The sequence below is a fragment of the Sinohyriopsis cumingii genome, unplaced genomic scaffold (assembly GCF_028554795.1).
Source record: "Sinohyriopsis cumingii isolate HCF-2022 unplaced genomic scaffold, ASM2855479v2 utg000913l, whole genome shotgun sequence".
Lineage (NCBI taxonomy): Eukaryota > Metazoa > Mollusca > Bivalvia > Unionida > Unionidae > Sinohyriopsis > Sinohyriopsis cumingii.
The window spans coordinates 3486670-3503161 of record NW_028315943.1 but is presented as its reverse complement, the minus strand read 5'-3'; the positions used below and the strand labels follow the sequence as shown (position 1 = coordinate 3503161).

At 35.6% G+C, this 16492-nt stretch overlaps 1 protein-coding gene across 2 annotated transcripts in view; it reads right to left on the bottom strand.

The window, feature by feature from the left end:
* Nucleotides 1–3779: 3779 nt before the first annotated feature.
* The window catches only part of LOC149773054 (centrosomal protein of 290 kDa-like), a 175172-nt gene continuing 162459 nt past the window's right edge, over nt 3780–16492 (bottom strand). For both annotated transcript variants that reach the window (XM_089946845.1, XM_089946846.1), the window contains exons 55-58: nt 7764–7840; nt 6785–6875; nt 6234–6359; nt 3780–5721 (exon numbers count right to left, since the gene is read on the bottom strand). In XM_089946845.1, the coding sequence (XP_089802971.1) occupies nt 5566–5721; nt 6234–6359; nt 6785–6875; nt 7764–7840 (450 nt within the window). In that variant the 3' untranslated portion in view covers nt 3780–5565. The remainder of the gene's footprint in view (nt 5722–6233; nt 6360–6784; nt 6876–7763; nt 7841–16492) is intronic.

The window sequence follows — 16492 nt, the reverse complement described above, 5'->3', positions numbered from 1 at the left end:
TCTACATGACCCAACCATTAACCTTTAGATCCCAAAATCTACATGACCCAACCATTAACCTTAGACCCCAGAATCTACATGACCCAACCATTAACCTTTAGACCCCAAAATCTACATGACCCAATCATTAACCTTTAGACCCCAAAATCTAGATGACCCAATCATTAACCTTTAGACCCCAAAATCTACATGACCCAACCATTAACCTTTAAACCCCAGAATCTACATGACCCAACCATTAACCTTTAGACCCCCGAATCTACATGACCCAACCATTAACCTTTAGACCCCAGAATCTACATGACCCAATCATTAACCTTTAGACCCCAGAATCTATATGACCCAACCATTAACCTTTAGACCCCAGAATCTACATGACCCAACCATTAACCTTTAAACCCCAGAATCTACATGACCCAATCATTAACCTTTAGACCCCAGAATCTACATGACCCAACCATTAACCTTTAGACCCCAGAATCTACATGACCCAACCATTAACCTTTAGACCACAGAATCTACATGACCCAATCATTAACCTTTAGACCCCAGAATCTACATGACCCGACCATTAACCTTTAAACCCCAGAATCTACATGACCCAACCATTAACCTTTAGACCACAGAATCTACATGACCTAATCATTAACCTTTAGACCCCAGAATCTACATGACCCAACCATTAACCTTTAGACCCCAGAATCTACATGACCCAACCATTAACCTTTAGACCCCCGAATCTACATGACCCAACCATTAACCTTTAGACCCCGGATTTATCATGACCCAACCATTAACCTTTAGACCCCAGAATCTACATGACCCAATCATTAATCTTTAGACCCCAGAATCTACATGACCCAACCATTAACCTTTAGATCCCAAAATCTACATGACCCAACCATTAACCTTAGACCCCAGAATCTACATGACCCAACCATTAACTTTTAGACCCCAAAATCTACATGACCCAATCATTAACCTTTAGACCCCAAAATCTACATGACCCAACCATTAACCTGTAGACCCCAAAATCTAGATGACCCAATCATTAACCTTTAGACCCCAGAATCTACATGACCCAACCATTAACCTTTAGACCCCAGAATCTACATGACCCAACCATTAACCTTTAGACCCCAAAATCTACATGACCCAACCATTAACCTTTAGACCCCAAAATCTACATGACCCAATCATTAACCTTTAGACCCCAGAATCTACATGACCCAATCATTAACCTTTAGACCCCAGAATCTACATGACCCAATCATTAACCTTTAGACCCCAAAATCTACATGACCCAGCCATTAACCTTTAGACGCCAAAATCTACATGACCCAACCATTAACCTTTAGACCCCAGAATCTACATGACCCAACCATTAACCTTTAGACCCCCGATTTATCATGACCCAACCATTAACCTTTAGACCCCAAAATCTACATGACCCAACCATGAACCTTTAGACCCCAAAATCTACATGACCCAATCATTAACCTTTAGACCCCAGAATCTACATGACCCAACCATTAACCTTTAGACCCCCGAATCTACATGACCCAACCATTAACCTTTAGACCCCCGATTTATCATGACCCAACCATTAACCTTTAGACCCCAAAATCTACATGACCCAATCATTAATCTTTAGACCCCAGAATCTACATGACCCAACCATTAACCTTTAGATCCCAAAATCTACATGACCCAACCATTAACCTTAGACCCCAGAATCTACATGACCCAACCATTAACCTTTAGACCCCAAAATCTACATGACCCAATCATTAACCTTTAGACCCCAAAATCTAGATGACCCAATCATTAACCTTTAGACCCCAAAATCTACATGACCCAACCATTAACCTTTAAACCCCAGAATCTACATGACCCAACCATTAACCTTTAGACCCCCGAATCTACATGACCCAACCATTAACCTTTAGACCCCAGAATCTACATGACCCAATCATTAACCTTTAGACCCCAGAATCTATATGACCCAACCATTAACCTTTAGACCCCAGAATCTACATGACCCAACCATTAACCTTTAAACCCCAGAATCTACATGACCCAATCATTAACCTTTAGACCCCAGAATCTACATGACCCAACCATTAACCTTTAGACCCCAGAATCTACATGACCCAACCATTAACCTTTAGACCACAGAATCTACATGACCCAATCATTAACCTTTAGACCCCAGAATCTACATGACCCGACCATTAACCTTTAAACCCCAGAATCTACATGACCCAACCATTAACCTTTAGACCACAGAATCTACATGACCTAATCATTAACCTTTAGACCCCAGAATCTACATGACCCAACCATTAACCTTTAGACCCCAGAATCTACATGACCCAACCATTAACCTTTAGACCCCCGAATCTACATGACCCAACCATTAACCTTTAGACCCCGGATTTATCATGACCCAACCATTAACCTTTAGACCCCAGAATCTACATGACCCAATCATTAATCTTTAGACCCCAGAATCTACATGACCCAACCATTAACCTTTAGATCCCAAAATCTACATGACCCAACCATTAACCTTAGACCCCAGAATCTACATGACCCAACCATTAACTTTTAGACCCCAAAATCTACATGACCCAATCATTAACCTTTAGACCCCAAAATCTACATGACCCAACCATTAACCTGTAGACCCCAAAATCTAGATGACCCAATCATTAACCTTTAGACCCCAGAATCTACATGACCCAACCATTAACCTTTAGACCCCAGAATCTACATGACCCAACCATTAACCTTTAGACCCCAAAATCTACATGACCCAACCATTAACCTTTAGACCCCAAAATCTACATGACCCAATCATTAACCTTTAGACCCCAGAATCTACATGACCCAATCGTTAACCTTTAGACCCCAGAATCTACATGACCCAATCATTAACCTTTAGACCCCAAAATCTACATGACCCAGCCATTAACCTTTAGACGCCAAAATCTACATGACCCAACCATTAACCTTTAGACCCCAGAATCTACATGACCCAACCATTAACCTTTAGACCCCCGATTTATCATGACCCAACCATTAACCTTTAGACCCCAAAATCTACATGACCCAACCATGAACCTTTAGACCCCAAAATCTACATGACCCAATCATTAACCTTTAGACCCCAGAATCTACATGACCCAACCATTAACCTTTAGACCCCCGAATCTACATGACCCAACCATTAACCTTTAGACCACAGAATCTAGAGACTTCTGCATTACCCTAAGTGAATCGAACCACTCACTTTCATCAAGGAATTTTAATTAGGAACAATAATTATTCTGCAAAGTCCATTTTTAATTCAGTTACAATGACCTTGCCTTTTAATCTTTTGAAATTAAAATCAACAGGCATCTTTCATACCTTAAGTGTAAGTTTTCTACAACCTTGAACATGGTACATGGTCTATAACTAAACTTTTCATGAAAAAATCATTTTCTTCATTCTTTGTGACTTTGATCCATTGACACCCATTATATACTTTGGTGAGGGCAAAAGTAAAACACAAGGTACAGCATAATGTGGAATTTTTGTTCAATAATTATAATAAGTTAAAAAAGCGTGTATAAGAGAAAACAGGAAAAAAACAGAAGAAACATTTGCAAGTTTTATTCAAATTATGTTTGTTTGTACTCTATTTCATTATATATATATATATATATATATATATATATATATATATATATATATATATATATATATATATATATATATATATAACAGAACATTTATATAGGAATGGGACAAACATTTTTATCACAATTTAGTTATCAAATACTAATGTGTATAAATGCACTAAAATACAGAAGTAAACAGTATCACATTTTAAACATTTTCAGCATTCGATACAGTGTACATTAGATAATTAGACGATACAGTTTATAAGTGGCTTAATTGAAATACACCACTTACAGCCTGACTAAAATGTTATGTCATGCGTGTGTTTTACAATATTCATAGCAGTTCTATTAATGTTTATAGGGCAAAGAAAGACATCATTCATTTTTTGTGTTATGCATTCGATACCTGTTTGATACAAAACTTTGAATGGAAACATTTTAATTACATATTAGTTTGTGGGGGGGGGGGAGAAAGCGCAAGAACGAGAGAGGGTGGGTAGAAAGTAGCCCCACTTTAAAAGTGCCTGTTTGAAAATGAGACCGGCCCAAAACTTTGCAGTCAGGAGTAAAGATGCCCATAACACTGGGATTTTGCCAGGCTGTACTATCCACATTTCTTAACTGTACAGGCAAACCAGACATAGTAACCTAATTAAAAAACTTAAAATACATATATCTTATTACAACTACATCTATAAAAGGAATAGCTTAACAAATATCTGAAACTAATATTTGGCAAATTTTTATGAAAATATGACTATTCATCAACCTTCATATTTCACATTCACATGATTACTGTAAATGAATTTCAAGTGCTTGACTGACATATGGTTTTGCTTTAAACAGAATATATATATATATATATATATATATATATATATATATATATATATATATATATATATATATGCGCTTTTCTCTTTTCCTGAAAAACATGAAAAAAGTGCTTTATTTACTCATGTGTAATGAACACCCAAATATGAAAAACTGCAGTTTGGTAGGAGTAATTGGCAGAACAAACAACATTTACTCTGATCTGCCAACACATTATGGGATGGCAAATAAGGGTCTTATATTCAGTAACTGTGAGTATTTACAAGCTCTGTTCTTGTCATTATTTTATTAACTTTAATGTGACCAATAATTAGAGGTATATAATTTGTCACCAGTATATGTATACACTCAAAGGTGGATACATTTTGAAGGGTATCTCATACAAGTACAATTGGATGTAAAAAAAAACTGTTACATTTAAATAAAAAATGTCTGACTTCAGTTTAGTAATCACAATATGTTATGGACAAAAGATGGATATTAACGACAATGTAAATGACAAAACATCAATATGATATAAAAAAGAAAACCAGACGATCAACACACATTCTTACAGACCGTTTATGTGCCTTATCTTTCCAGTAAAACTTCTGTATATGGAATTAAATAAGCTCATCATTTTGACAGAAGACACAAACTGTGACATACTGTAGAACTGGCATGCTAAATATAGCACTGGTAAAAAGAAATGTCATATATATATATATATATATATATATATATATATATATATATATATAATTCTGATTTTTAATATTTTTGAGATATTAATTCAATGCTATGTTAAATCGGTCTTGTATCTTCTTTATCTGATGTTTGCTATCAGAAATGACACAGTAGACATTAGATGTCATATCTTGAACTCTATACATGTAATAATACAGCTTTGATAAATTAGAATGCCACATTGCTTTACTGTAAGATCAACTGCATACATCTTTACAACATATTCAATATTTTTATTTTCCTTCAGATGGCAGAACAAAAGAAGAAAAATTTACAGGAGTCAAGACATCCATTTTACTGCTAACAATTCAAAACTGACAATTGTAAACTAAGTCTAAAATCCTGGTATTTGTACTCCAAACTGTCTTGACAACTGTTTTAATTTTTCCTCAAAGATAATGTTTTTCTCCAAAGCCTGTTTATAATTAAATTTGAGATCTTCTATTTCTTCAAAGAACTCTGGGCCAAAGTTTGCAAGTTCTTTTTTCATCTGAAATAGAAAAGGGAATAAACTGAGACAATGAGTGAAAAAGTCGTATCAAAATTGCATGCAAATGCGCAAGATTATGAACAGCTAGATAAAATAGTATCATTGCTAATTGTCTCAATTATATCAAGTTTCAATTTATCTAAACCAACACCACAACCTGCATATATTATTTACAATTAACAACACTTATGTCCCTACAAGCTTGGATAAACAAGGCAGTTTGCCCATGTGAGAAATGCCCTGTGGGATACATTAATCATGCATGAGTATTCTCAGTGTCATTGTAGATGATGTCATTATGCATATGATGTCATAAATGTTGTTGAATTTCTTGCAGTTTTGTATTCACAAAATTGTATACCCCAAGAAAACTGACCATTTCCATAAAAACCACGATACCATATCCCCATATACAGTATATATTCAAAAATAAAACCAAGAAATAACACCATAAAAAAGAAGAAGAAAAAAAGAAAATTGTTGATTTTGTTAGTGATCAGAAATATTCTTACTCTTTCATTATCAAGTCTGAATTTATCCTTATCAAGTTCTGTTGATTTCAGCGCCATTCGAAGTTCTATATTTTCTGTCATCACCTTGTCATAGTTGCTGGCCTTGGTGAGCATGTCATCTCCAAACTGAGAAAAATGGAGACATGATAAGGATTATGTCCATGTCTTAACAATTCCTGAATGTGGCTTTTACTGTGAAACATGTAACAGAGGTAAGAAGGAGAAAATGTGAAACTTCTAAGGACAAACGTTGCAGCCTTCAATTCACATTATAACAGTATTTCGTACAAGTTTATTTTGTTAAATTGTGACCTAAAACTTAACTTTATAATTGCAGATGACAATTAATTAATTAATTGGCCAAGTCAGGATGAGAAAAATGAGCACCATTATCAGTCTATTTGTTTGTCCATCCACATATCTGTGAAGTGTTATATTTGTACGTGCCCTTTACACTTTTGTGCAAAGGATACAAAGAATAATCATCCTTTAATTTCAAGAGGTGCATCAACTTAATCTTCAATGTTATGAATAAACAATACGAATCTCACAAGATCAGTTCCCGAAGCACTCTGTTGTCTCGCCATCCTCAATTCATGTATCCATTCTTTTTTCTCCTTCTCCAGCTGATCGATCCGCACTCTGTAATGAAAAAGAAATAATACAGCATGGACATTTCCATGGTTACAAAGTGATTAAACTAAAAGCAATACAGCATGGACATTTCCGTGGTTACAAAGTGATTAAACTAAAAGCAATATCGTCTGCAACATAATCACTACCACCACAACAATGCTCAAATACATTAACTGCGTGAAATTTTGTCATGGTGCAGAATACAATCTGTTAAATATGACTGGTCAATTGTAAGTTCACTTGATGTCATACATCTCATGTCAGATGATGTCTACAAGACTTTGTACAAACAGCCTAATGCATGTGACATAATGTCACAGACAGATAACCTGCATCACCATTACAATAGACCTTATGATAAATTGATAAACCTTCACCGGTGAAATAAATGGAAGACAAATATTCTCCACTTTGCTTTTATATTGAAAATGATTGGCATCTTTAAACAGTGATTAAAACTGTCTTTTTTATATACATGGCAGTATCCAATCAGTAAGACGACACAAAAGTTATTATTTTTTCTTTTTAAATGAATGCTGAAAAATAATGCTGATATTGTATTTACTTCAGCAGAAAGAGAAAGACAGCCATTTGATCTTCCATACGGCATGAATGAATACAATACAAAAGAAGTGCCGATATGTTTTTCTGCAATTCTTTATATTTGCATTTTAGGAGCTTTACTTTGGATTGGCATCCTACAGCCAGTATTGAGCTGAAGTACTGTAAACACTACTATTACTATCATTTCATCCTTCACTAAAACCACACTTGAAGAAAATCAAATGGAATCCAAAATGTAGAAATAGAATAAAATTATGTGAGAAAAGAAAACGTTCAAAGAGAAATTCAGATATCAGAAAAAGCCATGTGTAGCTAATTATCAATACATACCTGGCTTTCTGATAATCCCTCATCACTTCTGAATCAGTCAAGGATGAACCCTCTGGGAATCGCTCCAGTATAGAAATCTGAGAATAAAATTTAAGTTGTAGGTACATTTTTTAACAGATGAAGTTGTCTAAATATGCTAAGACTATAAAAATGACAATACACATGAATCTTACTCTACATGCAACTACTCTGACACACAGAAGTCCAATTACTCTACATGTACCTACTATGACACACAGAAGTCCAATTACTCTACATGTACCTACTCTGACACACAGAAGAACAATTACTCTACATGTACCTACTATGACACACAGAAGTCCAATTACTCTACATGTACCTACTCTGACACATAGAAGTCCAATTACTCTACATGTACCTACTATGACACAAAGAAGTCTAATTACTCTACATACACCTACCCTGACACACAGAAGTCCAATTACTCTACATGTACCTACTCTGACACATAGAAGTCCAATTACTCTACATGTACCTACTCTGACACACAGAAGTCCAATTACTCTACATGTACCTACTCTGACACATAGAAGTCCAATTACTCTACATGTACCTACTATGACACATAGAAGTCCAATTACTCTACATGTACCTACTATGACACACAGAAGTCCAATTACTCTACATGTACCTACTCTGACACACAGAAGTCCAATTACTCTACATGTACCTACTCTGACACACAGAAGTCCAATTACTCTACATGTACCTACTCTGACACATAGAAGTCCAATTACTCTACATGTACCTACTATGACACATAAAAGTCTGATTACTTTACATGTACCTACTATGACACAAAGAAGTCTAATTACTCTACATGTACCTACTATGACACATAGAAGTCCAATTACTCTACATGTACCTACTCTGACACATAGAAGTCCAATTACTCTACATGTACCTACTCTGACACACAGAAGTCCAATTACTCTACATGTACCTACTCTGACACACAGAAGTCCAATTACTCTACATGTACCTACTATGACACATAGAAGTCCAATTACTCTACATGTACCTACTATGACACATAAAAGTCTGATTACTTTACATGTACCTACTATGACACATAGAAGTCCAATTACTCTACATGTACCTACTCTGACACATAGAAGTCCAATTACTCTACATGTACCTACTATGACACATAGAAGTCCAATTACTCTACATGTACCTACTCTGACACACAGAAGTCCAATTACTCTACATGTACCTACTCTGACACACAGAAGTCCAATTACTCTACATGTACCTACTTTGACACATAGAAGTCCAATTACTCTACATGTACCTACTATGACACATAAAAGTCTGATTACTTTACATGTACCTACTATGACACAAAGAAGTCTAATTACTCTACATGTACCTACTATGACACACAGAAGTCCAATTACTCTACATGCAACTACTCTGACACACAGAAGTCCAATTACTCTACATGTACCTACTCTGACACACAGAAGTCCAATTACTCTACATGTACCTACTCTGACACACAGAAGTCCAATTACTCTACATGTACCTACTATGACACAAAGAAGTCTAATTACTCTACATACACCTACCCTGACACACTGAAATCAGATTACTCTATATGTACCTACTCTGACACATAGAAGTCCAATTACTCTACATGTACCTACTATGACACACAGAAGTCCAATTACTCTAAATGTACCTACTCTGACACATAGAAGTCCAATTACTCTACATGTACCTACTCTGACACACAGAAGTCCAATTACTCTACATGTACCTACTCTGACACAAAGAAGTCTAATTACTCTACATACACCTACCCTGACACACTGAAATCAGATTACTCTATATGTACCTACTCTGACACATAGAAGTCCAGTTACTCTACATGTACCTACTATGACACACAGAAGTCCAATTACTCTACATGTACCTACTCTGACACATAGAAGTCCAATTACTCTACATGCAACTACTCTGACACATAGAAGTCCAATTACTCTACATGTACCTACTCTGACACACAGAAGTCCAATTACTCTACATGTACCTACTGACACACAGAAGTCCAATTACTCTACATGTACCTACTCTGACACACAGAAGTCCAATTACTCTACATGTACCTACTCTGACACACAGAAGTCCAATTACTCTACATGTACCTACTATGACACACAGAAGTCCAATTACTCTACATGTACCTACTCTGACACACAGAAGTCCAATTACTCTACATGTACCTACTCTGACACACAGAAGTCCAATTACTCTACATGTACCTACTCTGACACATAGAAGTCCAATTACTCTACATGTACCTACTATGACACATAAAAGTCTGATTACTTTACATGTACCTACTATGACACAAAGAAGTCTAATTACTCTACATGTACCTACTATGACACATAGAAGTCCAATTACTCTACATGTACCCACTCTGACACATAGAAGTCCAATTACTCTACATGTACCTACTCTGACACACAGAAGTCCAATTACTCTACATGTACCTACTCTGACACAAAGAAGTCTGACTACTCTACATGTACATACTCTGACACACAGAAGTCCAATTACTCTACATGTACCTACTCTGACACATAGAAGTCTGACTACTCTACATGTACCTACTCTGACACAAAGAAGTCTGACTACTCTACATGTACCTACTGACACACAGAAGTCTGATTACTCTACATGTACATACTCTGATACAAAGAAGTCTGATTACTCTACATGTACCTACTCTGACACAAAGAAGTCTGACTACTCTACATGTACATACTCTGACACATAGAAGTCTGATTAGTCTGAATTGAATCTGCTTATCTAATATTCACTTTTTTTAATCCAATATTTTATGAGGTAATGATTTATACTGCATATGAAGTAGGTATACTGAAATAAAAGTCTATAACAATAGCTCTTTTTTGCATTAAAAATGTAATTAAATTTGTTTAGGTTTATTTAATGCTTTGAACTACATAATGCCATGAAAATATGAAAATATATCATTAGTTAATTAATTAGGACACTTGGTCCTAAAATATGCAAGAGAAAGAAGCAAAACCAACAAGTGTATTAAAATTGTTAAATAATTTATTTCTTAAAGTTACAAGGTGAAAATTTAAAATGTATAGTATTGTGAATTTAAATCCAAAATAACCTTAAATGCACTATCCCAAGTCCAACAGTACTGAATGTTTCAAAAGAATTTCAACAGTTTTGAGCATCCTGATGTACCACAATAATATAATTCAGAATGTCTCAGAATGAGTTCTCAATACTTCAAAAGTGTATTGTATTAATCCAAAAAGTCAATGAGCACACTGTAATTCCATTGAATAATTTTAAACCAATATTTCCTCTCAAATTACATCTGAACACAATTGTAAATAGACTGATCTAAAAACAGAAATGAATAATTTGTTTACCAAGTCGTTTTTAAATACATCCCCACTTGACCTATGATGCAAAAGAATGTTCTGGAAAACTAATCATTTCCATGGAAAATTCCACAAAGCCTTGAACTCAAAGTCAATTACACATCTTGTTTACCACCAATCTAACCAAAGTCTGGTATGCAAAAAACTCTATCCACAACCCTCAATCATGGACAAAAGTCAAGCACACAATATAAATTTAATTGACAATGGTATTATTACAAAATTTCCATAAGATGATTTTTCATTGGATAGGTACAAGGTGACAAGATATTTGAAATTCCATCATGCTGCACAGCCATGACATCAGTTCATTTTTTAAATGATGACATATCATTAAGTTCATACTGTAATGCAACTGAAATGGCATATGTACAATTATATCTGCAATTTTTTCTTTAAACCATGTAATAAAACAGACCTTTCTTTTGATCAATATTAAATTTATGAACCAGTAAACCTATCTTATTATATGCTCATTTTTTTCCTCGTTAACTTTACATTGTCAGAATGATTCAGTATTTATAGGTTACTGCATTTGTATAGGAAAATATGATCGAGTTTTGGGATGGAATACTGCATGACCATGGGAGTGCAGTATATCCTTCCGACAAAACGAGTTCATATTTTCCTATACAAAGGCAGTAACCTTTATATTATATGCTCATTTTTTTATTCTACTAAGGTTTAATTATATAAACATAATACACTACGGGAAACAACGTAAATGAATGTATGCCATCATCATCATCATCATCTTTATTTCCTTCCATGGAAGATTACATGATATAAGAATAAATCATCTGAATACAATCAATAAATATTTATAAAAAAAAAAAATTTCTATATTAGAATACAAATTCTTACACATTATCAATCAACAAAGTGTTTGTCAACTCATAAGTTGCAAGTTTCAGTACCTTATTTACAGAAGATAGCTGCACACTGCATGACAAAGTATGCTGCATACAGGACGAATAGCTTGGAGTTTTCTTTGTCGATTACTCCTGATGGTAACCTTTTACCTAAAAGATATTGTAGTTGCAGCTCATCTTCTGCATTAAATAACGTAATGTGCAGGCTCAGGGGAAATTTATCAGTAAGGAAATCCCAGAAAGAATTTCGAAAGTTCGACATATAAGGACAACTAACACAACAATGAAGTATCAAGTCTGTATAAACATTCCCACATCTAATACACATATCAAGCTGTGTTTGTGGAACAGCAGCCCATAGTTTAGCTACATATGTAAATACCTTAGTGTGTTGTCTGGTTTTAGCCGACTGCCACACTGAGGCAGGTTGTAAGTATTCGTGTATCGAAGAGAATCTATCAAAATCTGCTTGATTAGACATGCGAACTCTCCAGAGGCTATTTTCAAGACCAACAATTTTTGACCTTACAATTTCTTTCCAATTATGTTTATCTGGAATTTCAGAATGATGTAAATAATCAGTTAGATACCCGAGCAGGTCAAACTTCTTTGAGGTATAATATAAATTTGAAATTAACCCGCAGCTTGACATGCATCCGCTCAGAATGAAGTGAAATAACGCAACGTTAAACACACATTCAGTATGTACATTGTTAGGCATCAAACACAATCTGTGTAAAAACATCAATTTTCTTCTATCAATTTCGGACTGCGCTGATGTCCATCCTAGCATTCCCAGGGCAATGTCTGATCTTGTATGTATTGGAAAACCTTGTAAATGTTTGGCAAAATACCTCAGAGTTTTATCCAATAAAGCGAGGTCACTTTTTGAAATGTTACACCATAATTCACTTCCATAAAACATTGAAGGGAAAATTACCTTTTTAATTACATTTGCAGCAACCAAAGGATTTAAACCATTCGGTTTAATGCCAATACCAAACAGACCGTGAAAAGATTTTTTCCATTTCTTGCATGCATCGAGTATTGCGTCATGCGACATCAGCTTTGAGTTAATCCGGTGACCCAGGTGTGTTGCCGAATCGGTAACCGGGAAACATGACGGGCCAAGATACCATTTCATATTGATATAATTCTTGTATTGGGGTCCGAAAATGATAATGTATGACTTTGTAACACTAAGCTCGAATCGCCACTTATTACTGTAGTCGTATGCTATATCTAACAGCTTTTGTAGATTGCTAGGATATATAGCCAAAAGTGAAATATCATCAGCTAGGGTTGGATTTCCCACAGCTAAGGATCCAATCTTTGCTCCAAATCCACTATTTTCTAACTGTAGCAGCAAGTCATTTATAAATATTGTGTACATCAAGGTTGACAAAACACCCCCTTGTCTCACTCCTTGGCCAATTGAGAACCAATCTGAAAATTGCCCATTTACAAGAACTTTACTCTGTAAATTTGTAAACATGTTAAAAAATATCAAAAGGGATTTACCCATAATTCCCAACGTGAATAATTTAAAAAGCAGTCCTTCGTGCCACACGGTATCAAATGCCTTTTTTGTATCAAGAAAAGCAGCAAAAACCCGTGAACCCATGTTTACATTATATTGTACTGATTGCAACAGCACAAAACTCGCTGTTGTGCAGCCTAAACCTTTTTGGTAACCATGTTGTTGTGAACTGGGTATACTAGAATTAGTATCTTTGAGCCAAGTTACCAAACGTTCATGAATAATTTTCTCAAAGGTTTTGTAGATAACAGGCAGTAAAGTAACAGGCCTGTAACTTTCGAGGGAGTTCTTTGATTTTCTGTTACCTTTGTACAGTGGTATTACTAACCCTTTTTTGCAATCTACAGGTATGTAAGATTGATCAATCATCCGAGTAAATAAAATTGTCATACACTTGATGAGGTAGTCGCTGCCATAGATCAAATGTTCATTGCAAATTTGATCATGGCCCGATGCTTTTGATTTCTTTAGACCTTTAATGATTTCTCTTACTTCGTTTAAACTGATACTGGTCTGTAAGGCCTCGATATGGCTTACTTCGTCCTGTAGACCCCGATTTAATTCTCTCTCTATAAATTCATAAAAGTTTCCATCAAAACTATGGTTTAAATTCGGCATGTGAATGTCCTCATAGTATCTAGCAAAGCCATTTGCGATGGAATCATCATCACGGACACAAACTCCATCAGTTGATAGTTCCTGACAAAAATTTATATTGTTCCCTCTCTTAATGTTGATCATTTTCCAAAAGTGTCTTACATCGCATTCATGTGCTTTTTCAATTTCTTCATACACCTCCCCCATATATTTTTCCACAGCCAGTTTTTGAACGTTTCTAAAGTCTCTCTTCTTATCTTTATATTCTCTGTAAGAATTAAACTGACTACCCCTTGGTCTTCCCTCATTTATCCAAGTATACCTAGCTTGTCTTTGAAGTTTATGTGCTTCTTTGAGTTCATTTGACCAGTATGGTTTGGCATGATAATTGAATTTAGACTTTGGAAGCGCGATGTCACTTGACTGCTGTATTGCATTAACAATGTGCCGGTAAAAGCTATCAACATTGTCTGAAATAGTATCTATATCTAAAGTTTTCAGGTGAAGGTCCAGCTCAGATTGATAGTTTTTCAAGATATCAGCGTTTAATTTATTCCAGGCTATGTTGTTTCTCTTCACAGACTGTCTCTCCCACAGGTCACTGTACGAAGGGAAGTAAGGATAGGGAGGTGGTCAGATATCACGTGCTCTTCGTGATCTGAAACAATATGCACACTTCGTAATCTACCTATGCATTGATCCGACAGTACAAAATGATCAATCATCGTTCTTGCTGGGGTGAACATATAACGGGAACCAGTGCATATTATTAAATGTCCAGCACTCACTAGATTATTATATCGCAAGAACTCATGAAATACTCTATCTTTGTAATCTCTGAAAGTGTCTGGTTCAGCTACTGCATTAAAATCACCAGTAAAATACACGTCCCCCAGCTGTGAGTACTGATCATAGAGATTTTGAATCAACTCAATTTGCGCTTTGTAACAATCTATGCCATATAATAGGGTCGGCATATACACACAAAAAATATATACATTTTGCATATCGGGAAATTTGAATTCTATGCCAACAACTCTGTCACTATTAACTTCATCTATAAAGTTAGCATATCTCATGAGAGAAGTTTTGCAGAAGATTGCAACTCCTCCTTTACCACATTTTATTAACGTGCTATTAGAGGAAATATCCTCTGCCTTAGCAATGCATTTATAATCAGAACAAATAGTATCACAAAATGGAAGTATGTGCTGTAATAGTTTATGTTCAGTTACGCAAGCTACGTCAACATTATATTTATCCAGCATTGTACTAAAGCTAAGAGCAGAGGACATAATTCCTCTAACATTCCAGGTCAGTATATTAAGATTCATATTAACTTGCAATATAGGCATATTAATACTTATGCATCGTGAAAGCAGGACTAAAATGACAAAGATGACAAAACACATTAACTTACGACAGAACATAATGGCAAATTTATGAACAATTAACTGTTACCCTAGTCACGGAATATCACATCCTGCACCTTCATTTGCCTCCTGATCGCGATTGCTAAACCTGTCTCGCCAAGATTGATTCCCATACCACCTTCTTACACAAACACCTTTTGGCCATGTTACATCATTTTCAACAGTGTTGCAGTCTGAATTATATACAGTCAGCTTGGCCAATAGACAATTGCGTCTACTGTGGATAAACTTTATGGATAACGGATCTATATCGTATTCTTTCAAGAATTTACCGAGGCCTTCAGCAGTAGATTTGACACCAATGCCACCCACATAAAAGCGCCTTGTTCTACGTCTAACTACACCTTCAAATACAACATTCTCATTATTGTCATCAACATCCTCATGTCCAACAATACTCTCTGAACCTATTTCTAAACCTGATTTACCAAATGATCTAGGTCTTTCTACCTGACCCCCAATAATGGTAGGTATCTTGCTAGGAGGGGTTTTCAAGTCAATACCTTTCACATTACTGTTGCTAGTAATCGGATGCCTAATGTTCTCTATCCTGGTCGAAGTTGAAGTTCCCTGTTCAGAAAGCCGTTTGGTGTGGGTTAACAGTTTATTTTGATTCCGAATGGGTGTGTGTATAACATTTGTCACATCAGGATGAACATTGGCTTTATAAATCTGTGGGATATTTCCATCGAAGGGGGCGATATGTCTTCTATCGAAAGTCTGTGAAATTATATCCGAACTTTTTGAAACCAGAGTTTGCAGAGCACTGACCCCACTCTTTTCCAAAGTTGGTTGGGCCGTTATGCCGGTTCGTGACTCCACTGCCGTT